Here is a 20,420-nt window from a genome sequence, read left to right on the forward strand (position 1 = left end):
ACTGAAATTCCCATTTTTCGTTTTTAAGGAATATAAAGCAACCTACGAAGTTAAAAAAAATACCAACATGTGGAGAATTAAAACCTCTATGGAGGTGACATTTTTGTTTTTGTCATTATGCTATAATTTTGAAGTTATTAATAAAAAAACAAATCAAAAATAGGCAACCAACAGTACAACTAACGCAAATTATCTTATTCAAATCTCATGATTTACGACCGCTCACTAGGGGGTCACTGACGTTCCGCCCAATTGTAATAAACTGCTGTCGGGTAAAAGTAGGTAAAGACCCAACTGATCGCTCTCGGCAACAAACATCGAAGGTACTTGTAGCAAGTGTATTGAGAAATAATATTTTTAAACTGTAATATAATTCACTGTTTTCCACATCACCCTTGGTGTACACAGAGACGGCGCGTTTTTTTTTAAGTGCTCTCCCCAATAGGCCTACTGCACTATTTTGACTTTTGATTTCTTATCAGTTTTGAATCGTTTACAAAACTTGCATAATTTATTTTTAACAGCCACAAATAAAATTTTTTTGGTTCTCGCACCTATTACACATCCAACTCCCGATAAAGCATTATAATTAGACTTATAAGAACGCTTGGACCATGCTCCATCAACAATTACAGTAATAAAAGGTACCCCATCAGCATCAGTATCACCTAATTCCACCGCTAATTTACTTTCTTCTTGTCCAGCAGATAGCATTTCATCAATAGCCAATGTTTGCGTTTTTTCAAAAACTTTTCTTTCCGTGTTAACGTATTTTTTAGAACTCATTTGTGGAATATCTAAAGCGGCACAAAATTCAGTTAATTGCGCATGACCCCCACCTACAGCAACATTTCCGCAAACAATAGATTCATTAATTTCACATCTAGCATTTTCTGGTTCTGAACTGAAAGTATCTACAATTCTACACATGTTACACTTATACGTAAATATACTTTTTAAACCTATTCGTTTTTCCGCAATTATATCAAAGTTCTGAAAATTGCAATTAAATTGATCGTGTTTTAAATTTTTTATAGTATTAAACAAATGATTTATATCTACAATTCTACGACCACTGAGAGAAAAATTTGTATTATTGGAAACATTTTCTATTTCAAAGACATCGTCCGATAACTCTGACTCAAAACCGCTACTTACATTTTCACTTTTGGAACTCTTTCTACCATTTTTCCATAACCGCTTCGCAATTTGCTTTCTACTTTTTCGTTTAACTGATGTGCTTACATGATTTATTGAACCGTTCGCCATTGTAAAATAAAATAATTAAAAGCAAATAATAATCTAATCTAAAAAACAAAAATTTGCCAGTAACGATAAACACTCTCTATATCTGTAATAAACAGCAATTCTGATACAAGCAACTCACCCACTTTGAACAAAAAAACTCACTAAAGAGATTTAGAAAAGTAAATTGATTCAGAAGTCGAGCACAGTCAAAAACACAAGTGTTCACAGACTGAAAGAATTTAAATATTTTTTTTCAAGATATTTATACATAGGGCTTTCATCCCTTTATTTGTTGTTGTAGTAGGATAAAGAAGTGGGGCTATCACCCTCTAAATGTCTTTTTCTAAGTAGGTAAGCTAAGAAACTCAAATTCGTTTTTAATTGCTTTTGGATGATTGGAGTTTAGGGATTTGCAATATTTTCTTGAAATGGAAATTATGGTGTTAATCTCGGGATTTTTTAAAGCAAAACATTTTTGAAAGCAAATTGTCTTATTGGTTAAGTGTAAAATCCACCGGTAGCAGGTAGCTTATTAGAGATGAGGATTTTTATGTAAAATTCGTACAATTAAAGACACAAGTGGATACAGGTTTTTAAAAAATAGTTTTTTGCATAATAACAATAAACGACAATTTTGCTTTTCCTGTGTGGTTCTGACTTAAAAAATATTAACCAATATAGAAACTATGATAATTTAAAATGTTAAAATTGTTAAAAATGAATTAGGGAACTATTTTTATTGATTATCGGGATGTATTATTATGAAGAGTTAATTTTTAAATCACAGAAAACAACAAAGTAAAAAAGGCCCAAAAACTCATGTGTCAGGTAAAAGGTTTGGTTAAAAAAAATTAAATGCGTTTTTCTCAAATAAAAATAATAAAATAATAAGTAATTTTAAACTTTCCCCGGCGACCAGTGAGGAAAAATTTCGGACTACATTTACGAAAATTACATTTTTCAATTAAAAAACATTTTGCCATTACGTACTATGGAAACTGGAAATTTGCGGATTTTATACATACATTTTCCATTAATTGAAAAAAAAAATTACGCCCGTAAAATTTTTACCTACTAGAACCAGAAATTTCACGGGCTCAAAACGCAGAGAAACTCAAATCCTGATATTTAAACTCATCTTTGGTCCAACACGAATTTATTGTTCCAACCGCTGGGTTTCTTAGGAAATGTGCAGGTCAAGCGACCGTTTCCATAAAGTTTATGATCCCCTCATTACCAAATCCTCGGTAATCCCTTTTGGCAGCTGTCAATCAAAGGTGTTGTTAAAGTTGCATACTTTTCAAACAGAAATTTTCGGGCAGGCTCGTAGACCCTTAAAGTGATAATGATGCATTTTTAACTTAAGATTTGAGGTTTCCACCTTTACAAATGAGAGAAACTGTAAATAAAACTTAAAGTTTGTGTTAAATTTTTAGACTCCCCTACATGCTATGCCAGTGCTAGAGCAAAATTTACTAATGTGTACATTTTTGTTTGATGATATTAAGATTTCACGATCCGTTCCTATTTACAGGCACAAGATGCTGTAGGTATAATAAACTGGTCATAAACAGCAATTTTTCTGGTGAGAATCATAGCAATTACTACATGCGCAGAGACGATACTTAAAGGAAAACAAATTTCCATAAACTTGTAGAAAGTAGTAATGTTTAATCCTAAGTTGTCTTGACCCGTCAACACTTAAATAGGATCATCAAATTTAACCACTTTTGTACAGATTTTCCCTTTTCTACCAAACTTCGTCTTCTTAATCATATCTGGTTTATCAGGGGAAATTAAATTTGTTAATTTTACATTATGTATATAAAATATTGTTTTCGCTCGAAACATTTTAATCCGGCGCATCCACCATAATTTCCAGAAAAATATTCTGCTAGAATGAAGAATTACTTTATTGAAATGTATGCATTTAGTTTCAAGAAGGAACCAAATCAGAACATTATCACACAAACTTGGACATATCAAAATAATCTACAATTCAGTGAGAATAAGAAGTGAAAAAATAACTGGTAGAGATTTACGATTTACTTATGAGTTTTGGCTTTCTAAATTGCAGATATTTACACGCATTTACATGCACAGAGACGAATCTTCAAAGTTTGCCTTGACCCGTGATGCTCGTTTATCTACAGAATTCTACTCTATTTTGCTAAAAAATACTTAAATAAAATCACCAAATTCAATCGCTTTTGCGCAGTCTTTCCCCTTTCCACAAAACTTCGTCTTTGGTTAATCATGTCTGGTTTTTCCATATAATGCAGTAGTGGTAAAATATGCTTAGCGTGCTGCTCTTAAATGTTATTTTACTTCATGTTAGTGTTTGTCAAGTTATAGGTAATTAAATACTGATAAAACTATCTATTATGCTAATAAATTTGGCTATTTTAGGCAATGCCTGCACCATAGAACAATCTAGATTTTCTGGGAAATGTAAACTATTAACAGATTGTAAACAAATTCGCGATGAAATATTAACCTTGAATCGTGTTCCTAGCACATGCGGCTTTCAAGATACTCAGCCCATAGTTTGTTGTCCTCCAGAGCCTGGCGTAAAAAGCAGACAAAGTATTTTACATTTTTTGTACAAAAGACACAGTTTAGACATAATTATATAATTTTCAGAATGTAAAGAGTACTCTTCGTTTGCATCCGAAGGTGGTTACACATGTCATAACATTGTAAAACGCATAGTTGGGGGAGTTAAAGCAAAAAGAAAAGAATTTCCGCATATGGCTTTAGTTGGATTTGGAAAAACTTTGGGAAATGTATCGTGGCTATGTGGTGGTACAATAATTAGTGAAAACTACATAATGACAACTGCACATTGCTTGGCTGACAGATCTCTGTGGGTAAAATATTTTAGTCGAATTAATAATATTTTTTAACGAGGCTAAAACTGTTTTTCATATTTTAGTGGAGTTGCAAGTTATGTCCAAGTTGGTGTTACTAACAATCGCGATAATGATCACAAACAAAGCTTTAAAATCGAAAAAGTAATACACCATCCTGAGTACAAAGCCTATGTGAAATATAACGACATTGGGCTTTTAAAACTTGAGAAATCTATTAAATTCGATGCATATGCAAGACCTGCATGTCTTTACTACGATTCACAAAACGCCTTTGACAATGTCATTGCCACAGGCTGGGGTGCAACAGATTATACTCAACCAAAACGCAGTGAAGACTTACTGAAAGTTACTTTAAATATTATTGAACCTGATGTTTGTAACGCTACTTATAAAAATAGTATAGGCTCACGTTTGAAATATGGAATTCAAAATGCCACGCAAATTTGCGCAGGTTCAGAAGATGACGAAAAAGACACTTGCCAGGTATTTTTTTCATTATTTGAACCAGAATTAAAAATTGAGTTACAGGGAGACAATGGAGGGCCAATTCAAATATATCATGAAGGGGATAACATCACGTGCATGTATGATATAGTGGGAATAACTTCGTTTGGAAAAGCTTGTACTGGCCTACCTGCTGTTTACACACGAGTGTCGTATTACTTAAAGTGGATTGAAGAAACTGTTTGGCCTTAGCACTACTTTAAATGTTGCGCAAATATTTGATATTTTAATAAATGATGTTTTTAAACCGGCGCATCCACCATATTTACCGGGAAAATATTCTCCTTGATACATTAACAAATACTTTATTGAAATATATGCGTTTGGTTCCAATAATGAAACAAATAATAACATTGATAGACGAAATAGAACACATCTAAATAAATAATATACAAGTTGCTTGAGTACGTGAGAAGTGAAATATAGCCACATAATTAAGTCAATAAAAATCTTCGTATTAAAGCTACCATTAACACCCATACTTGGGTAAAGTACCAGTATCGACATTGCGATAACTCAACGTGTTCCTCTTCAAAGTGTTACCTTTGTGAGGGTACAAGTTAAGCGGGGGCAGATTGGGATGTTCAATGCGCGTTGGCGACGACACTCTAGGTCTGACGGGAACCCCTCTTCTGAGCGTGTTCCCGGCAAAACCCAAACTGGCGCATCGCATATCAGTGTTGCCCAAGACCTGATACTGCCCATCCCTGTTTTCCATGTCGTTTAACTGGTAACTCTCTATCAAAGGCGTGGGGTCTTCGTAATCGTAATCTACGAAGCCAGAATTATCAAAACTGGATTTCTCGCGGACCAATCTCAACGTCAAACCTTTGTAAGGATTATAAGAAGGATGAGACAACACTGGCTGGATGTTGAGATTGTCGACGGTCTCGTAATGGTCTTCACCATCACCATAATCGATTAGATCACGAGGGTAGTTCTCGGAAACGAAGTGTTGAGTACCATGAGGGGTTAAAGCTGCCCAAACCATGCGATTATCTTGCACGCTGCCGCCACCGTGATACATTACAGTCTCAGAAGGGTGGACCAGTTTATTACCGTTTAGATTCGAGACAGAAGTGCATTCACGGGGCTCGTGGGTTTTTATTTGACGGTGATCGCGGGAATGCATTGAGCATTCGTTACTATCAAACATGTTCATCCTAAAATTGGAAGGGTTACTCGAGAGGAGTTTAGTGGTGGAACGAACGAGACTTACTCTCTGCATTTTAAGAGGAACATTGCTAACAGCGCTCCAAGGAGTAACACTCCGATGGACGAGGCCACGAGTACTAATAGCCAGGTGTCGTCAATGGTGCTCACAGACCAAGTTTCGATGTCTGCCAAAACAGCATTTCAAAAAAATTAAAAAGTCAACATTTAAACCTTTCAATCCCTTTTTTTACCTTTTCTTGACATTTCAACGTAATCTCCCCCGTCAGGAATTCGATTTGATGGCGGTAAAGACTCGCATAACTGTGACGAAGAACACGGAGTTGTATTAAGCAGTAGATCAGGTAAAGGATGTTGCAAGAACGCTGGTATTGGGGGCGGTGGTAAACTAAGGATGCTATCTGGAGGGGGACCCATGTCCCAACACTCTCCGAGACAACCCATCGACCCAATTCTACAAAACAAATCAGAAAAACATTATTGTTTGTGTTTTTGTATTTTTGTCAGAATCTTGAACCTGACACACTAAATCGCGGTGTCACTAGGACAGAGATAAAATAATCGAAAAATTGGCAGAAAGTTCTGCTTGATAAGAGAAATCTCAGAAACATCATACCTGTTCTGCACCTACAATTTCACCACTATATTTTATAGTAGTCACCCTGTGGAGATAGGGGTGTACATCTAACAGCGTCCTATCGATTCTTAATGAAAACGCATGCGTCGCGACGGCTGCCACTGTATTGATTCAATCTTAAGCGTCCAAGTGCAGGTGCTTTGACACATGTTGAGGCATTTGTATAAACATCGTTGAGCGATATCAACAATTACAAGGTGATAAATCAGGTCAAAAATGATTTAACACCTGCGAAGAAAATTACCGGCGCCGAAATGAACGCGAATGTTATTAACAATGGCACGCAATTATTTATTCTGTTAACTTTGTACGGAAACTCTAAAGAAAGCAAGACGATCCAACATCAAATTTACTCTTTTATGCTACATGATCTTGCGTTATTGTTAGAAATTCGTATTGTTTGCTAAGTTTGTTTACCTACCATTAACGCACTTTCTAAATTACTGCTTACATCGTCTTTTCAATAAAATGTAATTTTCAGGTTTTCCACGGTATTGATTTTCCATCCAATTATATTTTCTTTGTTTTTTTAACACTTTGTTGTCTAATGTAGTTTGTTTTATATTAGACCAATACTGGAAATAAAATTACGAATTTGTCAGAGTGGACTGTATTGATCATTTATCGATTGTGGATAAAATTAGCTTGAATTTACCCTGCGCCTCCACCGAAATTATACATATCACATTTAAAATAAGTGTGAAAATCGATTTTCTAATTTTATAAGACACAATTTGAATTATCATTTTCTGTAGTAAGTCGTAGTTTTAGTTAATGTTATACAATCAAATTCCATTGTAAAAATAGAATAACCGTGACATTAAAACATTGATCGATTATTTGTTTTTGTCTGTTTAGATTAATAAACAGATGCGCATGGATCATATAACTGAATGTTTTTGGAGCGAAGAGATTAACATAATGGTATTAATAAATTGTTGTTTCAACCGATTTGCAAATTTGAATTCAGTGGAATCGAAATTGGATTTCACGTTTTTTTGGAAATAAGTATTACAGGGGTGTAATTAAAAGAATTGGCAACTTCTTTGTTGAACAACAAAAACTTAAATTTGGTGTTTTTGAAGACAAGATTCTCGTGTCAAATTCCTGCTACGGCCCTGCATCACCAGCGTAGGCAAGCGCGTGGTAACAAAGTATGACTGGTTGCGTCGTGCGTCACATCCACAGGTTAATACATCATGCCCAGTTGAATGAGAGGCTTCGGCCCAATCGAGGGTGAAATCCTGCGATTATTTGACTTGTTTCCTTCTCGATTTATTATTGTCAACTACAATTTTGACAACAATCATAACATCCCTCCATCTTTGCATTATGTAGAATAAAGGTGAGGTTTCTGTTAATTAATGCACACAGCACTTTATTCGAATCTTCCGCCTTAAATTGTTTACTCTAAAAGAACGATGTTTTTTATTGTACAAACACGATGAGTAAATCGATTAGTTAATTAATGATCGTACAACATACGAGTGCGTGGCACATTTATGATTTTATCAAAAATGACCCATTTTCCGAAGAAACATTGAAATAATTTATTATGTGGATTGGTCAACTAATATAGGAACGAATGAATGAATATCTAATCGAGTCGATATTGGAAAGATATCGGAACTTGTCGTTTTCGTTGATAAGAATTTAATTGTTTAGCCATCTTTCACATATTGCACACAAATTATTATCACAAGAGAAAAATGGGCTGATTTTTTTTCCCGTGTTTTTTTTAGTGGAAAATGGCCCTGACTACTCGGGGATTTCTCCGTATGTTTTTATTTCTTGGAGGGTACATTGTTTATTTAGTCCTGGGAGCCACAGTGTTCTCAGCAATAGAAAGCCCCGAAGAACTCCAGAAAGTCCAACATTTGAGGAAGTTGCGATCCGACTTTCTCAAAAATCACCCAACGGTAACGGGTAAGTTTTATTTATTGGACTTTTATAAGCTTGTATTGAAAAATTAATTTGATTGAATACTCTCACTGGAGGGTCAAGAAAATGGCAAACCCGATGGTGGTTGGAAGGTCAGAAGTCTTCACCCAAGCGCACTTAATTCACTTTGGTTCCAATTTAAACTTTTATAAACTGGCTTAATATACCCGTTCTATAAATACCGACGTAAAAATGGGTTTTCACCACATGCAAATTTACCTCCTTTATTGAGCTTGTTATTTTTCAATTTGATTTTTACGAGAAGATAAAAAATGTTTTTTAATTATGACAATGTAGAATAAACGTGTGATGGTGGTCGTAAACCTCAAAAATTGCATCATTAAAGCTTGTATTCACAGTTGATGTTAAATCGTTTGCTATAAAATTTTCCTCCTGTTGCTTTGCGACCCACAGATAATAATATCAGGCGGAATTGTTTAATGCTGCGTTGGAGATATTGTTAAAAATAACAGATAAATACAAAGATGACAAAATATTTACAATTTTTTCGGATGAATGAACGCTAGTATTGCCTACAATATTTTATTTTCTGTGATCACATCTCATAGCGGTGACTGAACATGTTTACGAGAATGATTTCCTTTATCATGTGTGAATTTTTTGAAACAGGGAAGTTTGTACATTTTATTATTATAAACCACAACTGCGCCATGTAATATTTACCAACCACGTGTTGGGTCAAGCAAAAAAGTACAGGTCATTATTATAATTTATGTCCTGGATAGTAACTAAATTTATTTATCGTAAGGTCATTGAAACAGCGATAAGAATAGGGTCCGGGGGGTTTGCCTTTGATAACACCACATGAACCCGATGAAGGTACATTTATACGATCGCAGTATATAACGATTCCCCATGCATACCAAATGGAACACGTTATTTACAATCTGTGTAAAGCTCGTACAAAACATACATCGTAAAGCTCTCGAACATGCTTTGCATATAACAGGAATATTTGATAAAGATGAGCTTTTGAATTTCTCTCGCGTTCTCTTTTGATGTGGGGAGAGCTGGTTAATTGAAGTGAATGTGTAAATTCATTTCATCAGAGTGATTTAATTGGATTTACGTGTCATTGTTCAGATTCACCCCATAACGTCTATCATCGGTTATTACTCAAACTTGTTTTTGACCTCATGTTTGCTAATACTTTGTTACGGGTCGCCTGTTCTGTTGAATGTTGATTTAATCGTTTATCAAAAGTTCACGTTCTGAAATTGCCAGTTATTTCCATTAGACCGTAATATAATTTCGTGGTGGTAAATACTTTAGCGCCTTCGCCCTCTTGAACCCTTCGAAATTAGAGACTTTAATCAGAGACGACAGCACGTTTTTTGATAATGGAGCTTTTTAAAGCAGAACTGTTTTAATTTTGCAGTGACATGGTTTCTGATTTTGACAACCTGTCAATGGTTTTATTTTCGTTCAAATTAAAAGTACCATGATATGACCTTATCTTTATTTCGCCTATTCTACCACGCAGGAAAAATTGCGTACAAATCCCTCCAAAAGTCGCTACTTCAAGAAATACAACTCAGTCAAGAAGCAGCGAGGATCCGCTACCAACAATCAGAAAAAAACTCCTCTTCTTTATCTCCAGATTTATCGTTATCAGAAGCCAAACAGATCTTAAACATCACAGATTTAGACCCAGCCCAAATACAAAAACGCTTTGAATTCTTATTTCAAGCGAACGAAAAAAGTAATGGTGGTTCATTTTATTTACAATCGAAGATTTTCAGAGCGAAACAACGTCTCGACCGCGAGCTCGAAAATGTAACGTTCAATTCGATGTGAATAAACAAGATTGAAGTTAATTTGAACTGTTGGCTTTAACACGTCTTAAGATCGATTGGATACACTCAATTTTGGGATAACAATAACATCAGAGTTATTGTTTCATTCGGGGTTATCCCAGGGTTCGGAGAATTATAACAGGAGATAAAGTGGCGAAGGAAAAGATTGGGGGATTTTTATATAACGCGTAGTAACAATAATGGATCGTTGCACGTTCGAAGATGAAAAATAGATTGCGTCTGGAATTGTTGCTCGATACTTCTAAAGACGTGGAAAATTCTCCAACATTTCATGATAAATAAATGTTACCACAAACAAACTCATTGGGAGAGTTACGTACTCTGGAAAATGCTCTTTATTTTATCGAACGGTTGATAAAATATCAAAATTGTTTGTTAACACAAGTGTGTAATGTGTAACTTATTGTTTATCAAGCAGTATATTTCAGTTGTCGAAATTAATACACATGAAGATTACTACAATTAGAAAGATATTTCGATTGAAAAACGATGGTTTTAGTTGAATTAAAACGAGTGGGTTCAGAGTTCTCTGCTCTAGAATTTACGATACTCGGAAAGTTGTTGATGATTATTATTCTTTGTTATTCATAGATAAAATGCAGTCAGTTGTCGACATACATAATTTTTTTCAAAGATTTTTTGTGGTTACGAAATATTTAATGACTTGCGAATTATGTAATTTACTTATGCATTTTTTTTCTTCAAATTCTACTAGTAAGACCCCTTCAGAACACTTTGCTTTTTTAATCATTTAGACCTGTTTTCAAGGTATATTTAAAAATTAGCAGTATAATTTTTCGAAGATTTTTCTCTAATTTTAAAAAAGCAGATATTTTAATGATTCTGTCCCGTTTTTTAAGATAGGAGGCATCTTATAGATGGGTCTGTTTAGCACAACAGTTTAAATTTAACGATTCTAGAAATCAACCCATCGAACAAAATTTTAATAAAAAAATTAAACATACAGGTGTCCCAGAATGGGAAATTCTCTATCAAAATCTGAGTTGATTGTCGTATCACTCAATGTTTAGGCATTTATAGTACAAGAATTTAAAGTTGACTATTCACAGCGCATCTTTGTGCAATTTAAGGAAAATTTGTCGCAGGTAACTTAGCAACAGAATGCTATCTAGCGATTTATGGGCTGTGATTGTCCAACTTAAAGTGCTTGTAACTCAAAAACTGTAAGGGCTGTGGGATGGACTATTGTATTTTAGACGTTAGAACACAAAAATCAACAAACAAACCCTCTTAAAACACCACAGAACTGTCTCTACATAAAAAACACACTTTAAGAGTCAAAACGCAAAATTTTAACCCTTTTTTAATCCCGCACCGGATAGTTAAGATTTTTTCCGCTGCACGGAGCGTCGATATCTCGGTTGCCTATTTCAGATACCTGGGCTTTAGCAACATGTGCATTTCGTGTTTGTGTAGTGAATGCACATTATTGTGTTCATTTAATAAAAATTAATATGTAATAAAATTAATTGCATTAATTAACAAATGTATTTTTTCCAAAGTTTAAATCAAAAGGAATTGATCTAATTGATTAGCAGGCATTAGCAATTTGTTGTGCTAAACAAACCTATCTACAAGAGTATCGCATGCCTCCTACCTTAAAAAACAGGACCGAATTATTGAAATATGCATTTTTTAAATTAGGGGAAAATCTTAATGTAATAAAGTATATAAAATTGGGCAAAATGATTAAAAAACAAAGTGTTCTGAAGGGGCCTTATTAGTAGTTCAAATGAATAGAATTCACCCACTTCTGTATCAAATAAGTAACTCAGTCTTCTCTTTTACTTTCTCCAAGACAAAGTTTCTGTTTACTAACAAAATCTCAGCGCTTGGCTATCTTTTATCAAAATTTTTGTGTACACAAGCAAGTGATTTTTATGTAAGGAAGCCCCATTTCCGATCACCAATGGAAACACACTGAAAAAACAAGCTCCATTCTTACATTAACTGACCTTTCCCATAAAAATATCGTTACTCCATTGACTTCAAGTGTATTATCTTGACTAAAAGGGTCAACATTTCGCTTTTAGATGAACTGCCGGTCTGTCTAAATTCGATAATATTCTATAAAAATGTCCGCAAATCACGAGCAAGCAAGAAGTTTTGAACCTGCCACGTGGTTTTATCACAACTACTTAAAGAGATAAGAACTATAAAATGAGCCGCTGTCTTTCTAATATCAGTAGACACCTTTGAGCGTACTTGGAACACAGTGTCTTTGTATTTTTTCTCAACAGTGTTTACTCGAAATGGAAGAACGGACTAAAGTGTGTGAATATTCGTTTGTGCGTCCAATTAAAGATAGTTTATAACAGTAGGTTTTTTGTCTCAAAATGGCATTTAGAAATTATGGAACTTGTATTGATCCAACAGTATTATCTGTAGAAGTAGAACGAATTCCTGTTGTACATAGAAAACTTTCACACCACTATGAGGGTCCGAAGTTATTGGGAATGTGCAGAACTTCTTTTTTGTTTTCGATTTACTTGATTATCTATGTGATGTTCTTGTTCAGCGGCGCTGCTGTGTTTAGTGTGTTAGAAACTCCACCTGAAAGAGCTGCTCGGGCTAGGTTGGACGGGGCTATACAGAAATTTTTGAGCGATCATCCGAGTGTCTCAGGTTGGTAGACCATCTGTCTTGAGATTTCATGTGAACCAAGAAAGTTAAATAAGCAAGTCGTGACCGTACGAACTTTGTTATCATAACGCGTTGATAAGATATTCCCGAATTCTCTTCACTTTAAAATTCAAAAGGGACGATGAAAATGTTGTTTTAACTCGCTGAAATAAATAATTCTGTCTACTTCATTATCTTGATGTAAAATTAAGTGCTCTCTAAAGGGCGAGCGTCTAATCGGTTTGCTGATCACGTGAAGATAAAGATCCTGAAACGGAATGAAAGTTATAGTCCTTTTAAATGAGTCACGTATTTTCAGCTGTAAACAAAAACAACTCCACTTTTCAATTTTAATTCTTACAGATCAGGCCCTGGAAGACTTAATTAGTGAAGTAGTGCAAGCTAGCAATAGAGGTGTCTCAGCAGCCAGAAATGTTTCTGGAGAGCCAAACTGGAGCTTTGGACAATCATTGTTCTTTTCTAGTACAGTTGTGACGACAATAGGTGAGGCAAAAATGTCTTCTAGACTTTTATTAAAATGATATTTAAAGGGTATGGTCACGTAACACCATTGAGCAGAAGCGGCAAAATATTTTGCATGCTTTATGCCATGGTAGGGATTCCTTTGACGCTTGTCCTCCTGTCTGCATTGGTAGAGCGCCTTCTGGTACCAACAGTGTGGCTTTTGCAATGGTTAAACTCGCGACTTGGACATCTGTACCAACCTTTCAACATCCGTCTACTGCACCTCTTCCTTATCGGTAAATTTAAAACACTAATAATGTAATACTGATAGAACCCCCTAGTGCTGATTCTCATCGGGTTGTTCCTCTTAACACCCGCCGCCGTCTTCGCCGCCATTGAACCAGAGTGGGACTACCTAGATTCTTTATATTACTGCTTTATATCGTTGACAACGATCGGATTGGGTGACTACATCCCGGGTGATGCACCCAGCCAACCCTATAGACCTTTGTACAAGATAGCAACTACGGGTAACTTATCTCTTTAGGAAAAAAAAACAATGTTTCATCATATTGATTGTAGGTTATCTCTTTCTGGGGATAACATTCATGATGTTGACTCTGGCTGTTTTCTATGACATACCACAGCTTAATTTAGGTTTACTCTTCACTAGTGGCGATGAAACCAATTTGGAAAAAATGAGATTAGCTGGTTCCGGAATGGGAATGCAATACGGCGCTGGAGCCGTTTACAGTCCCAATGATGATAACATCCACCGACAAGTCGTTAGAGTGAGATCGCGCAGAGATGACAGTCCTAGCCCTGAAGAGGCTCCGCAGATTAAAGAATTTCAACTTCCTTGAATGTGCACAACTTTTCTACAATGGACTAACAAGAATAGAACTGAATCTTCATTTCTCCTAGTCAACTTCAGTTGGTCCAGCCAGATTTTGTAGTAGGAATTAATAAATGTTACGCCACAACACCAATACAAACGCCTAGATAGATTCCACGCAACTTACGATGTAGTTAACGCAATTGCACATCTTATGATCAGTACCTAATGTAGTTAATTTATCATTTGCCAAAATATAATAAAGAGTATTTTTACGAGATTTTAATATATTTTATTTTTACAAAAATTATATTTAGAAAGCAAAATGTATACAATCAACAATATATCTTATGTATTATTGTGTAGGTTGTAAGACTATCATCTGTCTCAATTACTTGTGGACCAAATAAATACAAAAAACAACAGTTTTTTTTATCTTCTTTCCCTAGAAGAAAAGAAAGTGACTGTGAAATTTGTTTTGTTGTTTTATTTTATTCATAAATCCATTTATATTATAAATTATTTCTGAGAATCTAATTTTCAGGTCAAATTTAGACTGTTCACAAGACTACATCGACATCCATTCCACATGTTTCTTAATACTTAAATTTGTTTAAGCACAACACATACTAAATCCTACATAATTTAACCTCAAAATCGCCTGTGCTTTTTAAAGAAATAATATATTTTGGTCATTGTATATTTACATATACCTCATTAACGGTCACCTAATTATCATTATTGAAACAATTTATTCATAGATTAAATCTATATTATAATGCTCACATGACTTTACATCTACGTAGAGCTTTAAATGTACATACAAAATGAGTACTGATATAAAACATAATACTAGTGCTATTAGATTCAATAAACTCTTTTGAAACTATACGCAAAACAACTTATTTAATGCACTTGAAGTAAAGTTAATATTACGCATTTTTCCCTTAAATTATTATTATAAACACATTACTTAAGTCTTAATAAAGATGTGGTTTAAACATAATTCTCTTCAAATAACTACCAAAGACATGACACGTAAAATAAATAAACTGTTTGAATCGAAATGGCCAATAATGTAATATATAGCTATTAACATTGCAACACATGAAGAATGTCATCCAAACACACATTCCTCCAACAACGTAAATAAATATTTGCTTTTAAGGCCTAATCTGTTTTCTTTTTTTTTTCTTATTCACAGTACGTATCATATAAGAATTATATGGAAATATGTATTGGACGCTATCCCTCTTTAACACAATTCAACACAATATCACAACTCTCGGTGAAAAGAAATGTGATCAGTTCGATGTGTGAAATAAGAAATCGAAAAATATACATACTCAGATTAACCGTAAAAACGGTCTGATAAGTTATTTTCTTGAAAATCGTTTCGACTTCTTTGTGGCGGCTTTTGGGGGAGCTTTTTGCACTTTTGATGAAGACGGTGTTGCTTTCGTCGCTTTTGCATCTGAAAGAATATCACCCGTAAACCCAATCGTAATTACCTCAACTTTCTTACTTTTTGCCGCTGATTGACTTTTAGTATTGACAGAGCCTTTCCTAGCAACTTTCGCTAAGACCCGCGCTTTCTTCTGATCGACAACTGGACTGACTTTATTGTGATTTTGAGTATCACCCCGTCTTTTAGCCCGATCAGTTCTGCTCGTCGAAGTCGTCGGTTTCTTGGTTTCAACTGGAGGAGGTGCCTTTTTAGTTTTAGCAGCAAGTGGTGCTCTTTTAGCCGGCGGCTTTCTTGTTTTTGCAACAACTTTGCGCACTTTCGCTTGATCAGGTGATCTTGTGCTGCTGGACCTTCTGCTGGATCGTAACGACGACGCTGCTCTTCGTTTAGTTCCCTTTCGTTTCTTCAACTGACTTTCTTCTTTATAGAGAGATAAATCGACTGTAGAAACATGTCGCTGTTAGTTTACATTGCTTGGAGGGTGAGGTACTTACTGCCATCTGGATGTTCTTCAGTTAGCGAAGGGGATGTTACTTCACCCTTTTCCACTGCGAGGGACCTCTTAAGAATACTATCTGTTCGTTCTTTTTCTGCAGGGGGCAACCTGTAGCGACCTTTGTCCACTCTTACGAGGTTTAGGTTTGTTAATATACAATCAAAATCTGGAATAACCATGTCAATTGGAAATTGATAATAAATAAAAGAAAGGTATTACCTGTGTTATCGTAAAAATCAGGAGTGTATACTTCACCGGACTTTTCTGTTTTATCTTGTGAAAGCCAACGAATCCTGATTTTTGGTGAGCTCTTATAAATATTTTGTACAGCTTGACATATATAAAAACTACCCTCTGAGTTTCTTACAGCCAAAAATTCGTTTCTACAACAAATGGGGTAAAACATACCTTTATTTTTCACTTTTTAAACTAACTTGTAGAATACGATCAACTTGTCATCGTTATTTTTACTTCTCGGAGTCGACGTGCTAATTTTTGTGATAATTTCAATTTCTGGTAATGGACTTTGATAAGGTTGGGTCATTTTTCTCGTCCGTTTGCTCTTCGCTCCTACTGTTGGCGATTTCTGAGGAGGCGTCTTTTCGGTCTTGGAACTCTTCGGCGACTCTCCATCAGACTTAGGCGTTTTTGATTTTCTAGTGGGCGTTTTCGGCGTTGTCTTTGAAACAGGAGTGGTTTTCTGCTGGAATACCAGCATCACTAAAACGTACAAAACATTGCCTTTTTTGATTGTTTACCTGCTCCTTATCTTTCGCTTTGGGTGGAGAAGTCTCTTCGTCCGGACTCGGAGCGTCTGGCTCCTCTACTTGCGGCTCCCTAGAGTTGCTTTCCGTAGCTTCCTCTTCCGGTTCAGACGCGGTTTCACCATCAGTGTTAGTTGCTGGCGCAGGCTCGGTATTATCAACAGACGGCGCACTCGTCGCTACACTTGGACTACTACTAACAGGAACTTCCGGCGTCGATGCCGCAGGTTCTTCCACTGTCTTGCTAGTCTCTTGGTTTTGTGGTTTTTGTTCAGGTAAGGCTGTGGAAGCAGATTTTTCTTCAGGTCGCTCGCAAACCTTAGGCGAACTTGGTGGCAACGGTGATTTATCCCTGGGTAACGAAACGTGATTTTCTTCCGGTTCTGGTTTCGTTGGTGAGTTGACTTCTGCGGTGCCATTGGATTGAGGTTTGTCCGGTGAGGCCTCTGCAGGTGTCGGTGTGTGGTGAGAGGACTGAGTGGCGGGTAATGTCTGACTAACCGGAGGTATAGGATTTTGCTAAAAACAGACAAAATTAGTGGCGTTTTCTAAACGAAACAAAGTCTTACATTAGGCGGATGTCCGAGATTTGGCTGATAGCCGCTTCCGAACGGGACGTTCTTGTTAGGTGAGTATGTTTGTCCAACAGGTGCTTGGCTGACATTGGGAACTGGATGATTGCTGGCTGGGATCGACGATGGATTGTTAGTTGAATATTGTTGAGAAGCATTGGGAACGTTTAGAGAATAATGGTTGGTTTGATGGGCAGGATTTGGGTGTGTATGAGCAACTGTAGGATTATGGGGCAAATTTACAAGACTCGGAGGCATATGCGTTGAAGGCTGCCCATAGTTGGTTGCTGCACCTTGAGGATGCATTGGTTTATTCAGCTGCGTCGTCACAGGAGGATTCTGTGGCGCTGAAGACAAAACTGGTTTCAATGCGGAATTCATTTTTCAAAAATTCAACATCAGCCAATCTGCAAAAGAAAAAAGTGATTATGATTACAATGCAACGAGACACTGTCAATTAAATCAACACTACAAATCTCACCGAGCAATTACGTCAAGCAACGCAAGTAAACACTTGCAATGTACCGTCATCTGATCAAAAGCGTGAAATTTACGACAGAGAGTGGCTATAATTAAAACTTATTATAACTATCTTGACACTATATGGAGGTAAATAAAATTATGTTTTTATGAACATGAAACCACACCTGACTCGTGTGGAATTCAAACTGCTGCACTTTTTCTCAATCAATAAAAATTGGTCGAAATTGGGTGAACCTGACTACCAACAGTATCCTTGAGAACACATCGACAAAATAATGTGATTTAATCTCGCATGAGTCAGTAAATAAACGTTGCACTCAGTTCTTCTCGTGTTAAAATATTCCTAACCTGAAGTATGTAATAAATTTGTTGAAGTATTCAAAATTTGTGGCATAAAACAGTTTATGATGTGCCAAGTGAGAATATATTCTGCAGTTACAAACTAAAATTTTGGTTTTATTCCCAGTTATTGATTATTTTGAAATAATATAAAAAACGTAACAGTAATGTTATCTGTATCACAAATTAATGAAATGATGTTTTTTTTATTAGGTAAGAATCACATAACATAAATAGAAATAGTTGGAAATAGTGAATTTTCGAAAAAAGAGAGCATACAAAAAAATAACACGAAACAATTATTATTATACATTGAAATACTGTAAACAATTCCTTACATTAATAATAATTAATGATTAATAATTACGTTACAATCACAAGACGAAAATTAGTAGGTTTGTAAATTAATACAGAATGGCCTTGTAAAGAAGCATTCACAATGAGAAATAGCGTATTACTTTCCACTTTCATTAAAAGTGTGTCCTAAACGGTTTCTTTAATTTCAAATTAAAGTTAATAATTCTAGCATAAATGATATTCTATTTTTTGCATCAAACCATAATAATTGGAAGTAGTATTAAAACACGTGAAAAAAAATTTCGTTTATTTTTAAATGCATCGGCACACAATACACCTTTTCATTGTTTATTTATTTTTTATGATTGTTAGGCAATAAACTTGGCCATTTTAAATTCCATTCTCGATTATCAAAGTGGTAAAATTTATAATCAGATTAGTTCCAGTTTCGAGTAACAACACTCATGCACCACAATTGTGAAGGTGTTGGTGTCCCAGACTTTTTGTGCTTTATTGTAACACCCTGACAATTTTTATTGACAAAAGTTGTTAATTTAACCTTCTGAAGTTCGCGGGAAATACAGTAACGACCAAAACGATAAAGATATCAGTTTGTTGCCTTTAAAATGCACTATGACATTACGACAGGGACGGTTAGGGCAATTTCTGAAAGCAACTTTAACAAAAAAATACATTAATGACAACGTGGCTCTAATATTGCGAATCCTGGTGTTGTTAAATAGTCATGTAAGTACGGTTTTGTGAAACAATTTTCCACATACTCCCATTAGCCGGCGTGAGATCATCGTTTCGAATAAAATGTAAAAACGTGTAACAGTATACTAACGGCAAGGTGGTCTCAAATTTAAATTCAGATCACCTTGGATACAGAGTGGTCAAACAAATAGTGGAACCCCCTGATTTTTGGATTTGGAGTGACACTCTGTAAATAGTGGGTGCGTAACGTAAACAAACCGGAAAACTGTTTTCATTGGAAAATTTAGTGGAAATTCGCATAAACATAAATACCCAGTTTTTGCTTTTAGGCGTTTACAAATGAGTACCCTGTAAATTTCTCGTCACAGCGATGTAAATGTCCTTGAGAATGATAGCCCCCGGCATTTCTAAACAATAAAACGCTGGGAGTCCAAAATTCGCCAATAATAGAAATTGCCCACGTCGGTGTTAAATCAATGCCTAAAAACACGCACTCGTACGCAAAATAGCATCTTTTTAGGTTTGACAGAGGATTCGAACCTGATTTCACAACCGGCATTACTTTAAAAACAACACACGCAGACGATTTCTCTTATCACAGCGCAGCAAACGTGCAAGCAAACAAATCACTAAAATCACCTCACTTTTCGGAACTGAAAAAACGCTATTATTGTTTACGCTTTGAACGAACAGCTTGAGGGTAGATGGTGGATGGAAAATCGAGGGAAACCGAATTGGCGCCAATTCTTTGCTATTTTCCAATGGATTTGCATCGCTGCTGGTTAAGGTTAATGTTAACTCCAATTGTACTCACTTGTATGCATTGTTTTCGAGGAATTTCCGAATTTATAACACAAAGTTTTCGGATACTTATGGCGTCTCTATAGCCGTGCCGTACGTATACCTCTTGCCGCTGTTGTCGCTTGTCGGTCATTTCTCCGTGTGTGCTTCACGCTTCCACCAATGAGAAAGCTCATTCTATCTCGCTCTACCAATAACATGGCAACCAAGAACGCTTACTAAAGCCCACTTTACGCAATAGACGATATAACGCGACTTACAAAATTTGGCTCCGTACGATTAGATTACAGTGAGGACAAAAAAGCGCGGAGACTCTTATAATTTTC

At 35.7% G+C, this 20,420-nt stretch overlaps 4 protein-coding genes and 1 pseudogene across 10 annotated transcripts; 3 read left to right on the forward strand and 2 right to left on the reverse strand.

Annotated features, from left to right (window-relative positions):
* The first annotated feature begins 3,463 nt into the window (after positions 1 to 3,463).
* On the forward strand, positions 3,464 to 4,876 carry LOC148172369 (venom protease-like). The gene is made up of 5 exons (XM_088039316.1): positions 3,464 to 3,603; positions 3,658 to 3,834; positions 3,892 to 4,114; positions 4,184 to 4,604; positions 4,650 to 4,876. The coding sequence occupies exons 1-5, from the start codon at positions 3,543 to 3,545 to the stop codon at positions 4,815 to 4,817; spliced, it is 1,050 nt and encodes a 349-aa protein (XP_087895442.1). The 5' UTR covers positions 3,464 to 3,542; the 3' UTR covers positions 4,818 to 4,876.
* A 38-nt stretch (positions 4,877 to 4,914) lies between these two features.
* LOC148172370 (uncharacterized) lies at positions 4,915 to 6,505 on the reverse strand. 2 transcript variants are annotated; one of them, XM_088039319.1, is made up of 5 exons: positions 6,415 to 6,505; positions 6,032 to 6,252; positions 5,845 to 5,965; positions 5,454 to 5,788; positions 4,915 to 5,396 (listed from the first exon to the last, which is right to left on the reverse strand). In XM_088039319.1, exons 2-5 carry the CDS (start codon positions 6,240 to 6,242, stop codon positions 5,095 to 5,097), a joined length of 969 nt encoding a protein of 322 aa, XP_087895445.1. In that variant the 5' UTR covers positions 6,243 to 6,252; positions 6,415 to 6,505; the 3' UTR covers positions 4,915 to 5,094. The 2 variants fall into 2 exon arrangements, with proteins under 2 accessions (XP_087895445.1, XP_087895443.1); XM_088039317.1 differs by having other exon boundaries at positions 4,915 to 5,788.
* A 1,087-nt stretch (positions 6,506 to 7,592) lies between these two features.
* On the forward strand, positions 7,593 to 14,437 carry LOC148172371 (potassium channel subfamily K member 6-like). Of its 3 annotated transcripts, none has more exons than XM_088038460.1 (6): positions 7,593 to 7,780; positions 8,178 to 8,361; positions 13,221 to 13,361; positions 13,409 to 13,618; positions 13,664 to 13,852; positions 13,905 to 14,437. In XM_088038460.1, exons 2-6 carry the CDS (start codon positions 8,184 to 8,186, stop codon positions 14,183 to 14,185), a joined length of 999 nt encoding a protein of 332 aa, XP_087894586.1. In that variant the 5' UTR covers positions 7,593 to 7,780; positions 8,178 to 8,183; the 3' UTR covers positions 14,186 to 14,437. The 3 variants fall into 3 exon arrangements, with proteins under 3 accessions (XP_087894586.1, XP_087894585.1, XP_087894587.1); XM_088038461.1 differs by lacking the exons at positions 7,593 to 7,780; positions 8,178 to 8,361 and adding exons at positions 12,396 to 12,552; positions 12,612 to 12,860; XM_088038459.1 differs by lacking the exons at positions 7,593 to 7,780; positions 8,178 to 8,361 and adding an exon at positions 12,395 to 12,860.
* On the forward strand, positions 9,708 to 10,358 carry LOC148172372 (mitochondrial import inner membrane translocase subunit TIM16 pseudogene; annotated as a pseudogene).
* LOC148172373 (uncharacterized) lies at positions 14,427 to 20,288 on the reverse strand. Of its 4 annotated transcripts, none has more exons than XM_088038458.1 (8): positions 20,108 to 20,284; positions 17,455 to 17,864; positions 16,880 to 17,404; positions 16,556 to 16,824; positions 16,341 to 16,504; positions 16,123 to 16,287; positions 15,683 to 16,066; positions 14,427 to 15,631 (listed from the first exon to the last, which is right to left on the reverse strand). In XM_088038458.1, exons 2-8 carry the CDS (start codon positions 17,836 to 17,838, stop codon positions 15,534 to 15,536), a joined length of 1,989 nt encoding a protein of 662 aa, XP_087894584.1. In that variant the 5' UTR covers positions 17,839 to 17,864; positions 20,108 to 20,284; the 3' UTR covers positions 14,427 to 15,533. The 4 variants fall into 4 exon arrangements, with proteins under 4 accessions (XP_087894584.1, XP_087894583.1, XP_087894581.1 ...); XM_088038457.1 differs by having other exon boundaries at positions 16,120 to 16,287; positions 16,556 to 16,821; positions 20,108 to 20,282; XM_088038455.1 differs by having other exon boundaries at positions 16,120 to 16,287; positions 20,108 to 20,282.
* Between the last annotated feature and the right edge of the window lie 132 nt (positions 20,289 to 20,420).

The sequence above is a fragment of the Gnatocerus cornutus genome, chromosome 6, assembly GCF_029298725.1.
Source record: "Gnatocerus cornutus isolate USDA-ARS CGAHR chromosome 6, icGnaCorn1.1, whole genome shotgun sequence".
NCBI classification, from domain to species: domain Eukaryota; kingdom Metazoa; phylum Arthropoda; class Insecta; order Coleoptera; family Tenebrionidae; genus Gnatocerus; species Gnatocerus cornutus.